Source organism: Nerophis ophidion, linkage group LG13 (genome assembly GCF_033978795.1).
Source record: "Nerophis ophidion isolate RoL-2023_Sa linkage group LG13, RoL_Noph_v1.0, whole genome shotgun sequence".
NCBI lineage: Eukaryota > Metazoa > Chordata > Actinopteri > Syngnathiformes > Syngnathidae > Nerophis > Nerophis ophidion.
Window position 1 is genome coordinate 38,948,994 of NC_084623.1, and position 21,071 is coordinate 38,970,064.

At 37.6% G+C, this 21,071-nt stretch overlaps 1 protein-coding gene across 1 annotated transcript; it reads right to left on the minus strand.

The window, feature by feature from the left end:
- Positions 1-669: 669 nt before the first annotated feature.
- Positions 670-20,375, minus strand: mrps22 (mitochondrial ribosomal protein S22). Its single transcript, XM_061918879.1, has 8 exons — positions 20,206-20,375; positions 19,491-19,645; positions 15,336-15,500; positions 12,229-12,372; positions 10,181-10,264; positions 8,804-8,949; positions 5,962-6,070; positions 670-1,683 (listed from the first exon to the last, which is right to left on the minus strand). The coding sequence occupies exons 1-8, from the start codon at positions 20,336-20,338 to the stop codon at positions 1,591-1,593; spliced, it is 1,029 nt and encodes a 342-aa protein (XP_061774863.1). The 5' UTR covers positions 20,339-20,375; the 3' UTR covers positions 670-1,590.
- Between the last annotated feature and the right edge of the window lie 696 nt (positions 20,376-21,071).

Sequence of the window (21,071 nt, forward strand, 5' to 3'; positions counted from 1 at the left end):
CTTTGGAAAGCACCATTTTTGGGTGGTCCTATTCACGTGCCAAAACCTTCCTCCATGCCAAGCCGCATTGAACTGCACCTCCCTTAAAAATGTTACATCGCTAACGTATTGTTACATTTAATTAATCTACTGGTTATTTTGTATCTATCATTGCAATAATTTGTAGGAACGGTCCGAGCAACTAAATGTAGTTTTTGGTACATCCTGAGGATCTTAGTCTTAGTCAGCTGGCTCTGTGCTTCATGTCTGGCTGCAATGCCCACATTCTCTCTGGCTCTGCGTCAGATGCGCCAAAAAAGTACATTGTCACAAAGCACACATGTTAACCCGGGATTTCTTAATTCTTCAGATGAGGCAAAAGTTTGTGTAGTGACCTGTGCTGGTGAATACAACCAATAAAAGAGCATTTTCGGTCATCGGGTTGCACTGTTGACATATTTTTGTTCAGACTACAATTGCATAGAAAGTATTAATTACAAATTACCAAACCCCTTCATTTACCATGTATGGAGATATCCAACAACATCAAATATGCAACAATCCTCTCAAATTTAAAACGACTTATTTGGAAAGAGGCAGAAGTCTTTCATTAATATCTCTGCCATGACCCCAGGGTTTTAATTATTATTTTTTAGAGTTTTGTGGATCCCAAATACACAAAAGCAAGTGTAAATACGAAAGAAAAGTTTATTTCGCATAAGATGACCTCTTGAAATCAAATGCACTCACACAATCATTCAATCAGCCATATAGCGTGGTATGGACTCCCCCTCATCATGGAGACGAAACAAAAAAATGGACAAAACACAGCCCCAAAGCCGAATGCTATCGAAAAATTAAACAGCTTGCGCACGGAACAGAAATCCCCCACCATTAGCGAGTGTGGAAGACAACCTCTACGGTTTCAGTACACAGGTGGATAAGGACAAAGACAACGTTCAATGACTTCTCAATTAGGCTACTGTATGCAGTGTTACAGGCCCCGTGTTTTGTTACATTTCTGAATGAACACAAGCGCCTGTGTAAATATTTCATTTTATAAGTGTACACATCCGGTTTCCAGACTTGTGCGGGCAAGATATGTACAAAATAAAATGGGCCCAAAATTTGGTGGGTGTGGCTTATATTTAGGTGCGCTCTATAGCCCGGAAATTGTGGTATGTAATCATACATACGAAAGCATACTATGTACACAGATTTGTGGACATCTTTTGTCACTGCAGTGTTTACGCCAGAACATTCCCAAAACATTTCTGCTTGGTGAAGTCAGAATCATCAGATTTAGTTATAGAGATCCTTATGTAAGCTCGAAGATCACCTTGCAGCCTTGTGCGGATGTTTGTCTTGACCTGCAAATTCGAATAACACGCCATGACATATTTCCTGATATAAAGATAGGGGAAACACAGTTATTCTATCACATTTACAAAGACATGTTTATTAATTTCTTTACAATATGTGGTTATGATGCAAACTCTTTAAAAAAACAACAGACCAGGATTCGTCAAAGAAGAAGCTATGTTGCTTGTCCTTCAGGTTTTGTTCATCTTTCATTGTGGGTTTGTAGAACACGCAGTGGGAGGAAGCGGGTCAAGCAGAAGCGCTCTTACCCACATTCTGTTGATACGCCTGCAGGGCCAGCTCAATGTAGCCTGACCTCTGGGATTCGTTCTGGGCGTAGATCTGCAGAGACATAAGTCAAGCACACCAAGGTGAAATACATGTCCCATCTATTGCCTTAGGATGGAGCACATCCTGTTTTGCACATCGATAGTAGTTTTGTAGATTAATTTGAATATTGAATCCCACGACAACGGGCAGTAAAAAAGTCCTCCGATTTTCCTTGTGTGTTATATGGGGCAGCCTTCATAGTAGGGCTGGCCGATATGGCCTTTTTTTAATATCTCAATATTTTTAGACCATATCACGATACAAAATATTTATCTAAATATTTTGCCTTAGTTTTGAATTAAAACTCGATGCATATAATTACACCAGTATGATGATTCTATGTAGTCTACATTAAAACATTTTTGTTCATACTGTGTTAATATATGCTCATTTTAAACTTTCATGCAGAGAGGGAAATCACAACTAAGTCAATTGACGAAAACTGTATGTATTAAACAATTAAGCAGTGGCACAAACATTCATGCCATTTCAAAACAGAAAGTGCAAGATTGTCAGAGACATTTTAAAACAAGCTGAGTGCAATTTTGTGCGTGATATGTAACCAAGATGACATATCAAAACAACACTAAATTAAAGTGCACTTTTTGTATAGAACGCAACTACAAATAAAACAAACAAAGTGCACTTTTGTGCATGATGTTACACAAGATATTTCAATAAATGCAAATAAAAATGAACTGCATAATAGGAAATCAAATCACTATGTGGTGGGTTACTGCGGACGTTATTTCCTTATGTTGTTGACTATTTTTTTCATACGGTGTTGATCCGGAAATGGTTGCCTCGGCATTTTGTTGGTGTGGCACCGAATGGAGATGTTGACATGCGGAGTAAGCACTCTACATTCTCTAACAGATGACTTTTCAAATGATGCTACATATTAGCAGTAATGATACTTTTTGTAGCAAGGCTTTTGCCCCACACTTGACAAATTACGGTTGTCTGTTCAACATATTCTCACTTGAAGCCAAACCACCGCCGGACGATGGACCTCCTGCTGTTTTTCTTGGGAATTAATTCTTCCTTCATACTTTCTCTCATATTACCACTCTCACCACAGCTAACGTTACCTATGCTGCTACCTCTCTGCTCCGCGAGGCCGTATACGTATGTGACGTATGTAAGAAGGTGCACTTGCTGTCTGTGAGAAGGAGAGACAACAAAGACTGGGAAGAGTCTGTAGTGTAATGCCAGCAGCTAAAAGCAACTGTGTGAGAACGTTTACTCGAATATCACGATATAGTCATTTTCTATATCGTACAGAGACAAAGCCGCGATATATCGAAGATATCGATATATCGAGTATATCGATATATTACCCAGCCCTACTTCAGAGATTTCTTTATTAAATACAAATTATGTTTTTCTATTTATTTTGTTCCTTTTTGCCAACTAGAATTCCCTATTAGAGGTTTACAAACTAATAATTTAGTAGTTCCATAATTAATTATTTGTTTCCATATTTTTCCAATTACTCCAGTTGGTTGATTAAATGAAAAGCTTGAACAAGAATTACAATAGGATTAGAACATTTTGCTAGGTTTGAAAAGACAATCTAGAGGCGTCTGAATACTCTCTAAGTATAGCGACTGATCCCACAACTTCATTCTGCAGCAGACCAGGTGATTATGAAGTGTGTTAAAAAGCAGCATTACAAAGTAATCTCTACTGGACAAAGCTGTATTCGGATCGTCCCATTAAACATATCCCATTGAACAAAAATATATACGCAACACTTTTGTTTTTTCTCCCATTTTCCATGAGTTGAACTCAAAGATCTAATAAAACTTTTACTAAATACACAAAAGACTTATTCCTTTCAAATATTGTTCACAAATGTGTCAAATTGTGTGTCAGTTAGCCTTTCTTCTTTGCCCGGATAATCCACCCCACCTCACGGGTGCGGCATATCAAGATGCTAATTAAACAGCATGAATATTGCACAGGTGTGCCTTAGGCTGCCCACAATTAAAGTCCACTCTGTTTGATTGGAGGTGACATGTCCGATGAGTATGAAGGCCATGCAAGAACTGGCATGGTTTCAGCTTCCAGGAATTGTGTGCAGATCACTGCAACATGGGGTCGTGCATTGTCATGCTGCAACATGAAGTGATGGTCTCGGATGAATCACACAACAGCGGGCCTCAGGATCTTGTCACGGTATTTCTGTGCATTCAAAACGCCATCAATAAAATGCACTTCTGTTCATTGTCCAAAACATACTCCTGCCTAAACCATAACCCCACCCCCAACAAGGGCCACTCGATTCACAACATTGACCTCAGCAAACCGCTCTCCCACATGACGCCACACAAGCTGTCTGCCATCTGCCCTGAAAAGTGAAAACTGGGATTCACCGGGAAGAGAACACCTCTCTAACGTGCCAGACACCATGGAATGTAAGCATTTGGCCACTTAAAGCCGGTTGGATGTACTGTCAAATTCTCCGAAACCTTTGGAGATGGCTTAATAGTAGAGAAATTAACATTAAATTCACAAGCAACAGCTCTAGTGGACATTCCTGCAGTCAGCATGGTAACTGCACACACCCTCAAAACTTGCAACATCTGTGGCATTGTGCTGTGTGATAAAAGTGCACATTTCAGAGTGGCTATTTATTGTGGGCAGCCGAAAGCACACCTGCGCAATAATCATGCTGTTTAATTAGCATCTTGATATGTCACACCTGTGAGGTGGGATGGATTATCACGGCAAAGACTAAATGCTCACTAACACAGATTTAGACAGATTTGTGAAAACTATTTGAGAGGAATAGGTTTTTTGTGTATATAGTCAAAGTTTTACATCTTTGAGTTAAACTTATGAACAATGGGAGCAAAAACAAAGGTGTTGCATAGGGCTGGGCGATATATCGATATACCAGTACTCGATATATTGCGGGTTTGTCTCTGTGCGATATAGAAAATGATTATATTGTGATATTCGTGTAAATGTTCTCACGCAGTTACTTTTAGCTGCTGGCATTACACTACAGGCTCTTCACACTCTTTTCTCTCCTTCTCACAAACAGACAAGCGCACCTTTTAACACACGTCACATACTGTCACGTCATACGTCACATACATGTACGCCCTTGCGGACGGAGCAGAGAGGTAGCGGCATGGGTTACGTTAGCTGTGATGCTAGTGGTAATACGAGAGAAAGAAGGTGCGAATCTGGTAACGAATGAAGGAAGAATCAATTCCCAAGAAAAACAGCAGGGGGTCCATTGTCTGGCGGTGGTTTGGCTTCAAGTGGGAATATGTCGAACAGACAACCGTAATTTGTCAAGTGTGGTGCTAAAGCGTTGCTACCAAAAGTAGCATTACTGCTAATATGTAGCATCATTTAAACAGTCATCTGCTAGAGAATGAAAAGTGTTTACTCCGAATGTCAACATCTCCATTCGGTGCCACACGCCCACAAACTCATGCACAAAAGTGCACTTTATCAGTGTTAAACTATTGTAGTGGCGTTCTGTACAAAAAGTGCACTTTAATTTAGTGTTGTTGTTTTGATATGTCATCTTAGTGACATCTTGCGCAAAAGTGCACTCATAGCTTGTTTTAAAATGTCTCTGACAGTCTTGCACTTTCTGTTTTGAAATGACAAGAATGTTTGTGCTACTGCTCAATAACTGTTTAATAAATACAGTTTTGGTCAATTGACTTAGTTGTGATTTCCCTAACTGCATGAAAGTTTATAATGACCATATACTAATGCAGAGATATATATCGTGTATCGCGATATAGCCTACAAAAATCGAAATATTAAAAAAAGACCATATCGCCCAGCCCTAGTGTTGCATATATATTTTTTATTCAGTGTATATGCAATGTATTTTATGAGCAAGGGCATAAATAATTGCAATAGTCCTGGTTCAAAAGTATTTGTGTCAAACCACCATAAATAACTGAAAAAATGGCTTTATGCTGATGTGATGCATTACATTATTTTGTGAGATTTTATACCATCTCTAGGGATTAATGATGGCAGTACAATGATAACCATGTCTACTGCACCTCCGTTTTTTTTAAAATAAATGTTGTCACTTTCCAATGCATCAAGGCCAAAGAGTTGTGAGTACTACTAAGACATGATGTGACAGAAACCTGGACCCTGCAGTTCCCAGCAATGCCAACGCAACCTTGACTTCTGCTCTTAACAGCAAGGCTGCAAGCATCAACTTGGGGATGCCTTTTATCAACCCAGGACAGTTCTGACATTCACAAGGTTAACACTCATAAGCCATGGTTGCAATGTTCTCACCGTGAGAAGGTCAGTGCCTGTGGCCTGCTGACTGGAAGCCTCCTGGGCCGACTTGCTGTGAGGGTGTATGAGGTGGAAGAGAGATACGAGGCTCACCGCATCCTGAAACCTGAAACACAAAAACATGTTTGTTTTTACCTTGTAGGACTTTACATTGGCTTGTATTCTACTGGACAAAAATTGGATATTAATGGACAATTAGTAAAAACATTGACTCAATCGTATGTTGGTTTTGAAGCTGTAATAGCTTGACATTGAATTTTATCAATCAATTAAAGGCCAGCTGAAATGAGATTTTCTTATTTAAACGGGGATAGCAGATCCATTCTATGTGTCATACTCGATCATTTCGCGATATTACCATATTTTTTACTGAAAGGATTTAGTAGAGAACATCAACGATAAAGTTTGCAACTTTTGGTCGCTAATAAAAAAGCCTTGCCTGTACTGGAAGTAGCAGACGATGTGCGTGTGACGTCACGGGTTGTAGGGCTCCTCACATCCTCACATTGTTTATAATCATAGCCACCAGCAGCAAGAGCGATTCGGACTGAGAAAGCGATGATTCCCCCATTAATTTGAGAGAGGATGAAAGATTTGTGGATGAGGAAAGTTAGAGTAAAGCACTAGAAAAAAAAAAAAGGCGACGGCAGTGGGAGCGATTCAGATGTTATTAGACACATTTACTAGGATAATTCTGGAAAATCCCTTATCTGCTTATTGTGTTAATAATGTTTTAGTGAGATTATAAAGTCATACCTGAAAGTCGGAGGGCTGCGGTGACCGCCAGTGTCTCTGAGAGAAGCCAATGGAGGAGCCAAGATCACAGCTGCCTTTTTGACAGCTGCTGCAGCAGGACGCTAACTCTTCTCAAGTCTCCGGTAAGAGCCGACTTAATATTACAATTTTCTCATCCAAAAACTTGCAGGTTGACATGTGGTAGAGAAACATGTTCGCTAAAGCTTCACAACAAAGAAACACCGGCTGTGTTTCGGTTGCTAAAGGCAGCTGCAATCCACCGCTTTCCACAAACAGCATTCTTCGTTATAGTCTCTATTATTAATTGAACAAATTGCAAAGGATTCAGCAACACAGATGTCCAAAGTACTGTGTAATTATGCGATAAAAACAGACTACTTTTAGCCGTGAGTGGTGCTGGGAGAACATGTCCGCTCCAACCAATAACGTCACAAGCACGCGTCAACATTAGCTTTATCATTCCGCGACGATTTCAACAGGATACCTCAAAGTAAATTTAAAATTGCAATTTAATAAACTAAACCGGCCGTATTGGCATGTGTTGCAATGTTAAGATTTCATCATTGATAAATAAACTATCAGACTGCGTGGTTGATAGTAGTGGGTTTCAGTAGGCCTTTAAATTTAAGACCTTTCTCACACCTCATGCTCACATTTACACAACTAGAAAGACCTCATGAAGTTACTTATTAATGATACGTTTGGCTTGTAAGTAAAATAACGTGTAATTTATGGAAAATAATCTCTTCTTGGAAGAGGACTTTATTGAGAAAAAATAAATACTTAATTTAGCTATTATTTGTATTCATTATTATAATATAAATTATCAGAATAGTTCGTTAGGTAAGTATTTCCAAAAGCTTTTCATTAAAATTGTCAGCGAATGTACAGTATTCATCTAAATCAAAGAAAAAAACAGGAACAGTTTTTATACTGCTTAAAGGGTTTTGGTTGGCTCAATTGTCCTTATCACAATCGTGTCAAAATGCATTTTAATGGTGAGCGTCCAATGTGTTACTGATATCTGACATCAGTTCAATATCCTCAGCAAATAGCAAGTATTAGATTACAATCTAATATCTTACACAACAAGCTGTCCTTGTGCAAAGCTGCAGTCAGTTAACATCTAAATGTCATCCAATAAACACACAACGTTGGTCTTGTCTAGCATTTCAGTGACGTCATTAATAAAAGGTAACTTGGTAGGCTATAGTCTACTAGGAGCTAGCAGCTATGCAACAGCTAAGAAAACAATAAGTAATAAGTATCCTCAATTCAACAAAATTGCAGTCTAAAACACATTTGTCAACATAAGTATCGAATAATTCTATTTGCATATTACTTACATATACAATTGTATTGAAAAGTATCCAGTACCGAAAGTGTCGACATCATTTACCTTACGACATCCTGAGCTTAGTTTATTGAATTGTTGGGACTACTGTTGCCAAAAAAAAATAAAAATTCTACTCTACTTCAACTTTAAGACAGCATAAGACCATTCCAGACAGTTAATAAATAGGTTTGTGTTTTTATAACTACCATTGTTCTCTGAGTAATTTTATGTGATCAAGCCTTTTTTAACAATGAACACTACAAACAAACCAACAAACCAACTTACAAACCAAACAGTCCAGTTGTGATCGATTGAATGCCCTGAGAATACGATAACCTGGATGTATGAGACCAGCCATAGATAATCCATCCATCCATTTTCTACCCCTTGTCCCTTTCGGGATCGCAGGGGTGCTGGAGCCCATCTCAGCTGCATTCGGGTGGAAGGCGGGGTACACCAACACTAGGAAATAATAAGCACTGGAAGAATGATTTGTGCTGATATAGATATTGTCAGTATCCGTATTGGTCATTACTCAAAGCTCCAATTTGGGTGTTGTATTGGAAGTGAAAAAGTTGGAACGAGACACCCCTAATTTTAAATGCTGCCATGTGGCACAACAGTAAACAGATGCCTGCTGAGTCAATACTGACCAAGTATGTAGAAAAGCAAAATGCAGCCCAAGAAATAATAGCGAATAAGTTGAATTAAGCCTTGAATGTGACATGTAAACTGTTTCAAACTCACAATTCCTTTTTCAGCATGTCCACAATGAGGCCATCAATCCTGTGTGCATTGACCAGGTACCAGGCCATGCCACCAAAGTGCCTGGTGGAGCGAAGGAGATCATATTTCCCATGTTTGTCCAAATCCTCATAGGTGGCAGCGTGCACCTGAAACACACATTTGGCAAATGCTATTCTTTATGTAGATGCCCATATCTGCTGTACAGAAAAAAGAAGTGTGGCATACTTCTCTTGCTTCCTTTTTTGTATTTAATAAATAAATAAATGGGTTGTACTTGTATAGCGCTTTTCTACCTTCAAGGTACTCAAAGCGCTTTGACAGTACATCCACATTCACCCATTCACACACTGATGGAGGGAGCTGCCATGCAAGGCGCCAACCAGCACCCATCAGGACACAACGGACGTGACGAGGTTGGTACTAGGTGGGATTTGAACCAGGGACCCTCGGGTTGCGCACGGCCACTCTCCCACTGCGCCACGCCGTCCCACAATTTGACTTTATTAAATGTTTGGGTAGCATTTTATTGAACAAAACAGTTTTCTTTTAAGTAATATATAAACAGACACCGTCTTTTAAAAGGCACACACACATACAGACACAGACACACACACACACACATGCACACATGCACACAAACATACACACTGCTCTCATAAATTCCTCTCAACAGAATTTGACTTGTGTTTTAAAAAAAAAATGTTTAAAAGACTAATTATTTTGCCTACAAAATATTTACATTTATTAAAGAGTAATTTCATTAGTAATTAAATTACTTGTTTGGTTAGGTAACAGGTAAATATAAAAGCAATTTTCAGAACACTGGTAGTAACAGTAATGTGGTGTTGCGTTTAAACAATTTGCACATTTTGTTTAAAATACAGATAAATATTGTATATTGAGAGGATATCAGTTTTGGTCCAAATCACCAAGCCCTGGGTGAGGTCCTGGAGGTCATCATGTCATGTGTAATGACACAGTCTAATAAAAAGGCTATATAAACAAAATACATATATTTTAAGACAAATCTGTATGTTTTTGTTCAATATTAGTATCAACATTTCATAATTTGTATTTCCTGCCGCCAGGGATGTGAAAGTGCTTGATTTGCTATGCAGTGGAGTCTGCTTTTAAAACATTAATATTGCTGAAGATCACCATTAATTCCATTTAATCATGGAAACTAAAATTGTTGTGATTAAAATGTGATTAGTTGGACAGTCTTAGACTGACTAACCTTTGGGGATTTTCCTCTCATTTCATTTCACATTGTATAAGACAATAAAATTAAAATATCAGCACGAACAATGACATTAGCTATCAGCACATCTACACAACTCTGTAGTTTAGATAAGAGCGAAGTCAAGATTAGCTCACCTTGATGTACTCTGATGAGTCAGGTTCAAATTGAACCAGGCATAAGTCCAACACATCCTTGTGTCGGTCCTGGGAGAATAACATCTTGGGGAAAAAAGGAAAAAGTCTTAATAATGGTTCTGAGGCCGTACAACCAACTTTTTTATACCCATTTTTACCGGTTTAGGTGTATTTGGGATCCCGATAAATCCCGTAAATGTCAAATTAAATCATGGACGCAGAAATATTTATAACATAATCTTGCTTTTTAACAAACTTGCTACAAACAAGCCGTTTGGATTTTAAGACTTTAGTGATTTCAAAAAAAAAAAAAAAAAAATTGCGTATAATGTTTGGCCTTCAAAACTATCAATAAAAGTGAGGCTTTAAACACGGAAGCGCTGCGCTGGAAGCGCGGCTTTAAAACATGCCTCGCAAAAGTTGGCAATTACTGTTACCACGTTCACGTCAAAGTTAGGTAAACATTTAAATAACAAGCATTCAGATCTGCACAAGGAGTTTAAAGAATGACAAGTAATATTGTAGTTAACTAGCTCCCCTGTTGTGCTCATAGTTACGGAGATGCGCACAGAGCCGCTTGGCTTGTTGCCATTTATTATTAGCGCAGTCCAAATCGGCACCGCCCACGTATCGTAAACTAATGCAAGTGAAATGACTGAATTTGTGTTTTATGTTTCACAATGTTTGTTTTACCCACTACATGTAGACTTTTAGCCCCAGTATTTTTTTTTTTAGTATTTACTAGTCTACCGCCTGTCCCAAGATAAAAAGGATGGATGGTTGTATTTGTTTTATAGCACAGGGTACATACAGATCAGGAGCGGCAACCATATATCATGGAGCATTTAATACAATGTCAGAAAATATATCTATTGTATTATAACCTGCGGTAATCTGAGATTAGGGCAGACTATATGTTATAAATAGTTCCTTGAGTGCAATAATAAAAAGTCTACTGCGATGGGAAAACTTATCTTTATTGTATCGTAATATTTTCTGTTAAAAAGAAGCTAATAATGAAATGTTTTGTGGTTCCTTTTATTTGGAAAAGTATCAAAAAGTATCAATATATATTTTGGTACCAGTACCAATACATTGGTATCGGGACAACGTTAGCAGTATATTAATTTCACAGAAACTTCACAACGTTTGCTTTTCCCTTCAACACTAACAAATACTACTAATCATGGCAGACTTCATGAGAGATAAATATGACTATTGTGGATCAAATTTTGAGCAATAACCTTATATTTTTGATCCTGAATATACGGAGTATGATCTACAAGATTTGAATTGCTAAACAGATGCTGTTTTAGTGAAACATTAAGCACAATACAGCAATATTCTTAAGTGCTGAACAACATATACAATCTATGAACATAATAAAACATACTGTACAATGTTTGCTCCTACTGTGATGCCGACAGATGAGATGTTCTTATATTCTCGTTTTGATGAAGGATTAATCATAGTCCTCATGAAGGCTTTGAAAAAATAAATATAAAAAGTGCTGCAAACGAGTGTTTTTTTCGTGTCCTTGCGATTGGATGTCAAAGTTGACCAACTTCTCAGTTAATGGCCACACCCATTTACTATCCAGGTGAGATGAATGATTTATAATTTGGAATTAACTTTCACCAGTGTGCCGGCTCAATAAATCAATATAATAGCATAAGCTAGTTAGCTTTCTTTGATCAATGCACCACTAAAAATAGTTTGTCTGTGTTAGCACTTATAATAACAATGGCAGTTTTGAGATATTTTTTCTAAAAGGCTTTATGAGTGGAATAGAGGACCTCCCATGAGCTGCACTGTTAGCCACCTTGTACTTGCCGCATTTCCCAACTTACAATGCAATAAAAAAAACTGAAAAGAAAACCATAATTTCTTGTCTTACATAAGAATTGTGAATAATTGGTAAAATTCCCCCCAAAAACTGCAGTTCCCCTTTAAGTTTAATAAGCTAATTGCTGTACTACCATAAAAAACACATTGACAGGAGTAGAAATAATCGTAATGTTAGACTATTTCACTCTGCCTTGTCTTACCTTTACATTCTCCTCCTTAAAGAAGGGAGGTGTGGTAATTCTGCGTCCATCTTTTGGAAAGTACACTTGAATAAGCCGGTCTCTTTCCTCCCAAGTGGCTTTCCTTAGCTTCCCGTTGGTCTCCCTCACCAGAATGAACCTTTCCTAAAAAAACAAACAAACATTTATTTCACATAACCGAACTAGGAAACATAAGGGAGCACAATCACATTTAATTTCAGTACACATGACATTTACACACTTAAGAGTAATTCAGTACTGTACTATTTTTACCATAGCAATGATGTCCGCTTGACAGTTACATCTGCATTTCCATCTATATAATACATTCAAAAGTGAGCAGAAAAACTGACCATACTGACATACAAGGGTTTCCCAAATATTGTCACATTTTTCTTGAGAATCAAAGCACTTTATTTAATCAATCAAATGCATAATCTTTATTTAATGTTCCTATTCTAAATTTCTTGTTTATATTTTGTTTCTGGTAAAATAAAATTACAACAAAAATAATTATTAGTTAAGTGGAGGATCAAATAATTAGATTTCCAACTGTAATATTTGTATTTAAGTTTTTTTTTTCACTTTTCTTGGCACTATCAAATAAATATTTTGTGTTCAGGGTTTCCCCAAGAGTGACACTACATGTAGCGGTGGGGGCGTGGTCAATATAACATAGTTTATATTTGCAATAATGCATTTATTTTCTTTAAAAAGGCTAAACAAATATGTTATGTATGTTTAAAAAACAAATGTGTTATAAAATATAAAATATAAAATAACATATTTTTTCTTATGTTATCAGACTTAGCTTTATTGGCAAAAAATATTTAACACATTTGACTTGGTAGACTGCCGTGCTCTCTTTGTTCAATGCAATTTCAATTGTTGTGGCTTTTTACAAAAGGTAAAACAGGCAACACTATATTATGTACTTCATGAATGTTGCAATTTACTTTGCCAAATATATAAACAGTCCTTTGAATTAGAGATGAAAAAAATAACAGTGTTTTGTTGATATTCTCTACAATGTACCGGTAGTCACTGTAAAACTAACCACATTAAGGAAAGTACATTATATATACACATTAGGTGCACATACATGTAGTAAACCGATAAATTAATAATTTTGTTTGGAATAAACTGAAAAAAACAATACAATTATGCAGTATGAAGGTTGAACTCTGATGCGCTTAACGCTAATGTATAATGGACAATCTCTGTGACAGGCTAACCAAAATTAGCATGCACGATCGCAGGGCACATACTGTACAGAGAAACAATTATTCACACTTACATTCATACCTATGGACAATTCATAGTCTCCAATAAAACTAACATACTTATTTTTGGAATGAAGAAGGAAGCTGGAGTACCCGGAGAAAACCCACACACGTTCGGAACACCATACATTCACTACACTGGGACGTCCTATCAGAGGTTTGTAGACGCACAATGTAAAGTTAGACGTTATTGTTGGTAGCAATGTCAAAAAAATGTGTTTGGCTTACACAGACTTGAACAAAAAATGCTTAAAATAACTTGAAATACCTTTCTCTTTAACTTTATCTCCTTAAAGGCCTACTAAAACCCACTACTACCCACCACACAGTCTGATAGTTTATATACCAATGATGACATATTAACATTGCAATACATGCCGATAAGGCCTTTTTAGTTTGCTAAATTGTAATTTTAAATTTCCCGGGAGTTTCTTGTTGAAAACGTTGTGTAATGATGACGTGTACGCAAGACGTCACGGGCTGTTAGGAATATGAGCGCTGCACACACACAGCTAAAAGTCGTCTGCTTTAACGGCATAATCATACAGTATTTTGGAAATCTGTGTTGCTGAATCTTTTGCAATATGTTCAATTAATATTGGAGAAGTCACAGTAGAAAGATGGAGTTGGGAAGCTTTAGCCTTTCGCCACACAAACACACGGTGATTCCTTGATTAAAATTCCCGGAGGTGAAACTTTCCTATGGATCAGAGCGTGGTCAAGCCAACATGGATCCCTACCGAATGTCAACCAGCAGGTTTCGGTGAGAAAAATGTGGTTAAAAAGTCAGTTCTTACCGGAGAAAAGCTGAGCTTGTGCCGTCCATAGCTGCCGTCGACTCCCCTGAGACACTGTGCGTCAAGACACCCGTGGAGACACCCTTACGACTATCAGGTACTATTTAACTCACTAAAACACTTGCAACACAATAGAAAGATAAGGGATTTCCCAGAATTAACCCAGTAAATGTGTCTAAAAACATCGGAATCCGTCCCAATGCAATCACGTTTTTTTTTTTTCTAGTTCGTCGCTATCAATATCCTCAAACACAAATCTTTCATCCTCGCTCAAATTAATGGGGAAATTGTCGTTTTCTCGGACCGAATAGCACTTTTTGTTCGAGGCTCCCATTAAAATCAATAGGAATATGTGAGGAGCCCCCACAAGTGTGAAGTCATCACCTGCGACTTCCGGTAGAGGCAGGGCTTTTCTCTTAGTTGCAAACTTTATCGTGGATATTCTCTACTAAATCCTTTCAGCAAAAATATGGCAATATCGTGAAATGATCAAGTATGACACATAGAATGGACCTGCTATCCCCGTTTGAATAAGAAAATCTCATTTCAGCAGGCCTTTAAGTTTTCTGGGTCTAAACTCCGTTCCTGACAGACGATTTAGATGCATGTTTTTTTTGTATGATATTTGAGAAGTTTTTCAAACTTATTATGGTCAATAGTATGTAAATAATAGACTATGAATTATATATATGTATACAATATATTACTAAAATTAGTTTCATGTAAAAAAAAAACATGTATTTGAATGTGTGGCGGCATTTATCTTGCAGTGGCAGTGCGCCATGGTCATTTACAAGTATGGGAAACCATGGTGTTACGAAGACATTTTCAAACAGCTGGAACAAAATGTGGTTAATCATCATGTTAGAATAATTTACCCTTTTAATTGCATTTCTAAACAACTGCAGGCTGTGATTCAAAATAAGAAGCATTGCTGCATGCATTGTATTGTATGTTAGAAGACAATTGTAAAAAAAATTAACTCCTTGCGAGAGTACAAGTGTACTGTACTAAATGAAGTACATACCCTGTGTGGAATATTATAGGTTATGTCTGTGAAGACATATTTGGCTGTATCCATGCCATCCAGGACTGTGTCCACAGACAAAACATCATTGATGGGCTTCCTCTCTGGTAGAACAGGAGGCATTTGCAGCATCTTCTTAGCCTTCTCTTCAGCTGACTCCATTGCCTGGAAACATATTTATGTGAAAGACTTTTAAGTTGCATGTAGTATTTAAAGATGTATATTTGTTGGTACCATTTCCTTATGAGTCAGTCCAAGAGGACCGTTAACATTCTGGGCTAACAATAAGGCTATATCTACTTTTTTTTATCCAGCTGAATGTCGGAATTATGACACGCACGCTGTCAAATTTTTTTAGGTGCCACTGCAAAGCATAAAAAGACACGGCAGAAAAGCCAATCAGAGTCAAATTTTTACTGCCCCCTTCCGGGTACAAGGTACGCAGAAGTAAGCCGAATCATAGATTTACGAGTGATTGGAATCGTGTCAAACAGGACCGAAATGTGTAAATTTGTGGTAATCGGCTTAATGTGACTGAGATGGTGTCACTGAGAGGAAAAGGTGAATTCATTTTTACGTGGACCCTATATTTGACAAACACTTCCCTACATGAAGCCTGGCCAGCCAGGCCAGCACTCTAGTCGGAAACCCCGCTCCCTTCTCGGGCCCATATGTGCTTGCCTCTCTTTGACATGCGGCACAACCAAACTAACTCCAAAATGCAGAGCCAAACAATTCCTGAATTACTTCTACGTGTCAGGTGATGTGCTTCCTTTACTAATTTGATGACTTCTTGACGTCCGAAAGCTGTGTGAAAAATTAATTGGTAAGGTAACGACAACTCCTGCGATGAGGTGGCGTGGCGACTTGTCCAGGGTGTACCCTGCCTTCCGCCCGAATGCAGCTGATATAGGCTTCAGCGAAACTCCCGCGACCCCAAAAGGGACAAGCGGTAGAAAATGGATGGATGGTAATGACAACTCCTAATACTATAGTTGGACCCTTGATTACTGATGCATCTTTGCAAGTGCTTTCTCTTACTTGAAAGCATATGAATTCTAAATTATTGGCGTATAGTTATGTTATTTAGCTTTTTGTTATTCAGTGTAGTTTTTTACTTGCTAATCATGTTAATAAAATGTTGTACTAATCCTGAGTTTATTTGTTTTATTTTTTTTTGTACAGATGCTGGCAGGTGAAAAACAATTTAAAAAATGTGTGATATTAATCAAAATCGGATTATTTTTTTGTTTGCTATATTGCCCAGCCTTAGAGTCTGATTATCAGCTTAGAATAATCCCAGATAAGGAAGCAATCATATAAAATAAATAATAAATCTAATAATAATGGTTTTAAACTCTGCCTCTCTTTGACACACAGCACTACCAAACTAACTCCAAATTGCAGAGCCAAACCGTTCCTAAATGACTTCTACGTCTCAGGTGATATGTTTCTTTTGCAAATTTAATGACCACTTGTCATCCAAAACCTGTGTGAAAAATTAATTGGTAAGGTAAAGGCAACTTGACAGCTTCTAACACTATAGGTCAGGGGTCGGGAACCTTTTTGGCTGAGAGAGCCATGAAAGCCAAATATTTTAAAATGTATTTCCGTGAGAGCCATATAATATTTTTTAACACTGAATACATTTTTAAGTACGACCAACATTTTTAAAGTATAATAAGTCTATTGTTCATTTTGATAACACTGTTATTCTGAAGCTAACCAATAACAAATAAAAAACTTCATACCATGAATACTTCTTACCATGAATGGGACTTCTAGAAAACGGATGGATGGATTAAAATGCATGAGAATGTTTTATATTTTGAACGTTATTTTTAACACTGTGAATGCAGCTGAGATAGGCTCCAGCACCCACCGGGATCCGAACGGGACAAGCAGTGGTAAATGGATGGATGGATGGATTACCAGCGGAATTATTCATTACTTATCGTGTTAAGCAATATCAGCTAGGATTTATCTGAGAGCCAGATGCAGTCATCAAAAGAGCCACATCTGGCTCGAGAGCCACAGGTTCCCTATCCCTGCTATAGGTCGACCATTAATTACTGACGCATCTTTAAATGTGTTTTCTTTTACTTGAAAGCATGTGGATTTCAAAATATTGGTACATAGTTATGTTATTCTGCTTTTTATTATTTAGTTTAGTTTTTCCACCTACTAATCATGTTAGTAAAATGTATTAATTCTGAGATTATTTTGTTTTTGCCATATCACCCAGCCTTAGAGTCTGATAATCGGTAACCTGACTCTCGCCAGATTTTTGTAGTTCGCTGAGCTCCACACAAGAATCCGGGATCGTGGGCAATGCAAACTCCTTCAAGATAGCAAAAAATAATGAACCAATCAGGATCGCCGGGCGGGATATCATAGATGTGATGTAGCGCCGAAGCGACTGTTTGATTCAAACAACATTCGCAGCACGCAGCGAGAACTTGTGTGCTGACATTGATTCTGCTATTGCAACTGTTTTGTCGGATGTATCGGATATTCATTCCTTAAAAGATGAACAGAGAACGGTTTTGAAGGCATTTATTAACTTTTCGCTCTGTCGTTATCCAATATGTCGGCTGTTCTGTTTTAGATTTCCCAGCGTCGGTCTCATCAGCGTCACGGGTTGATTTCGATGTGAGTGTTTGAAGTAGCACGTCATTCAAGATAACGGACAAGTGGTTTATACAATCACATACAACAATTTTTTTTACAAGGCCCCGCCTTCTGAAATACATCTCCTATTGAGAACTCCAAAATTCTTGTGTGGAGCTCAGCGAACTACAAGGATCTGGCCAGAGTCGGGTTGGATAAATCCCAAATAACGAAGCAATAATGTAAAAAAAAAAAAATAATACATATAATGAAAATTGTAAAAACTGCATTTTTTTCCACATCTTCATTTATACTAATTGCATATATTACTGATGAGAGCACCGATGAATACACCATTACATACATTGATCCTGGTTTGTCTCCCTGTAATGTATGTCTGATCTTGAATGGGATTGTGCTGAACATAGGGCTGGGCGATATATCGACATACTCGATATATCGCAGGTTTGTCCTGTGCGATATAGAAAATGATAATATCGTGATATTCAAGTATAAGTTCTCACACAGTTGCTTTTAGCTGCTGGCATTACACAACAGGCGGTTGCGGATGATTTAATTGCCTATCCGCGCATCTCTAGAATACGCCCTCACGGAGCAGAGAAGTAGCGGCATGGGTTACGTTAGCTGTGATGCTAGCGGTAATACGAGAGAAAGAAGGTGCGAATCTGGTACCAATGAAGGAAGAATTAATTCCCAAGAAAAAGAGCAGGGGGTCCATCGTCTGGCGGTGGTTTGGCTTCAAGTGGGAATATGTCGAACAGACAACCGTAGTTTGTCAAGTGTAGTGCTAAAGCGTTGCTACCAAAAGTAGCATTACTGCTAATATGTATTATCATTTGAAAAGTCACCTGCTAGAGGATGAAAAGTGTTTACTCTGGATGTCAACATCTCCATTCGGTGCCCCACGCCCACAAACTCTTGCACAAAAGTGCACTTTATTAGTTGTAAACTATTGTAGTGACGTTCTGTACAAAAAATGCACTTTAATTTAGTGTTGTTTTGATGTGTCATCTTATTGACATCTTGCACAAAAGTGCAGTCATAGCTTGTTTTAAAATGTCTCTGACAATCTTGCACTTTCTGTTTTGAAATGACATGAATGCGTGTGCCACTGCTTAATAACTGTTTAATAAATACAGTTTTGGTAAATTGACTGAGTTGTGATTTCCCACTCTGCTTAAAAGTTTAAAATGAACAAATATTAATGCAGTATGAGAAAAATGTTTTAATGTAGACACAGAGAATCATTATACTGCTGTGATTATATGTATCAAGTGTTCATTCAAGGCTAAAGCAAAATATCGAGATATATATCGTGTATCGCTATATAGCCTGCAAATACCGAGATATTAAAAAAAAGGCCATATCGCCCAGCCATAGCTGAACATTTTAATTTCCCCTCGGGGATTAATAAAGTATTTCTGATTCTAATCCTGATTCTGACCCGTATCTATAAGGAATATCGATAAAATCCTAATGATACACATCCCTAGTTGCATGTGGGACAAAAAAAAATGAAGGTACCTGCTGTAGTTGCTCTTCCGTCATGAGTTTATAGATAGGTGGCTTCAGCTCCTGTTTGAGGGGCTGGAACACTTTATGCAAGTCCAGACCTGTTATCCTGCTGAGGATGTCCTGCACAACTGGATGTGTGAATTGAGGCTTTGCATTGTCTTGGACTAAGAGAGAGAGTGAGAGAGAGAGAGAGAGAGAGAGAGAGAGAGAGAGAGAGAAATGCACTAGTTATTTTTAACAATCTAGTAATGACATGGGGTGAACTTTGCAAATAAACTTCATGCCTCCATTACAATGATATGTGATCAATGTGGACCTTGTAATAAAATAATCGGCCATCCAAGCCTATGCCAACGTATTAACTCTCACTAATAAAACTAATTAAAAAAACAAATGATGAAAAAGCAATGCACCTGGAGATAGGTTGATTGGCAACACTAAATTGGCCCTAGTTTGTGAATGTGAGTGTGAATGTTGTCTGTCTATCTGTGTTTGCCCTGCGATAAGGTAGCGACTTGTCCAGGGTGTAGGCCGCCTTCCGCCCGATTGTAGCTGAGATAGGCGCCAGCGCCCCCCGCGACCCCAAAAGGGAATAAGCGGTAGAAACGGATCGATGGAAAATATTTTTAGAACAATATAGAAGTTGGAGATTTGCACTCACGACACATCACAAGGTCAGTTGTTTGTTTTAAACGTGTTGTTATTAATACCGTAAAATGCTTACCGTTTTCTTGACTATCGCTGCAAAATCTTCTGGTGCTACATTTTAACAACAAGCTGTTGCTCCTCTGGACATTTTTTACCCAAAAATAGCCTCGAAATAAACACCGCGCTGTATCATTCGCTGCCATGTTCATTTTTCTTCTTCGGCTGCCAGCGCTTCTTTGTCTTCTTCTACGCCGCTTGACATCCTGACCAGTTTGGCTCTATACTGCCACCCTCAGTTAATGTTTGTTATTTTAATTTGTATTTTATTATTCCAAATTAATACATTTAGTCCATTAAAACTGCTTAAAAAAGTTAATATTTGGTGTTTTAGTTAAAATGTTAGGAATCAGTGTTAATAAAATTATTTAAATTATTTAATAATTTTCATAAATCAAAAAATGTTTGATTAATTTCATAAATATATAGCATTTTATGAATTACTACATTTTTATAGTATTTGCAGAGATATAGTTATGGTCATTCTGCTAAAACAATAATTCTGGATTTTAACAAATAAATTTGTTGTATTTGTCTACTCAGACCGTTAGGTGGCAATGTGGTAACATGGTCGAATTGAATGCAATTTTCAAAAACAACATAACAAAACTTCTCAATGCAAATATGTCAGGATTGTCTTAAATAAACCAAACACTACTAAATGAGTTCCCATGATGAATCAGAACTCCAGTAGTCCCCTGTAGAAGGAGTCAATGCCTCCAAACAACCAGTATTAGAATGTGTAAAAGCAACAAAAACGCTGATTTTTTTTTGGTAGTGAACGTACATGATCATTCTATACTATACCTTCTACCATTATTACTAATTACACACCCTCTTTACACTGACCTACAATTATGCTCAATTAAATGTTTATTTTATGGT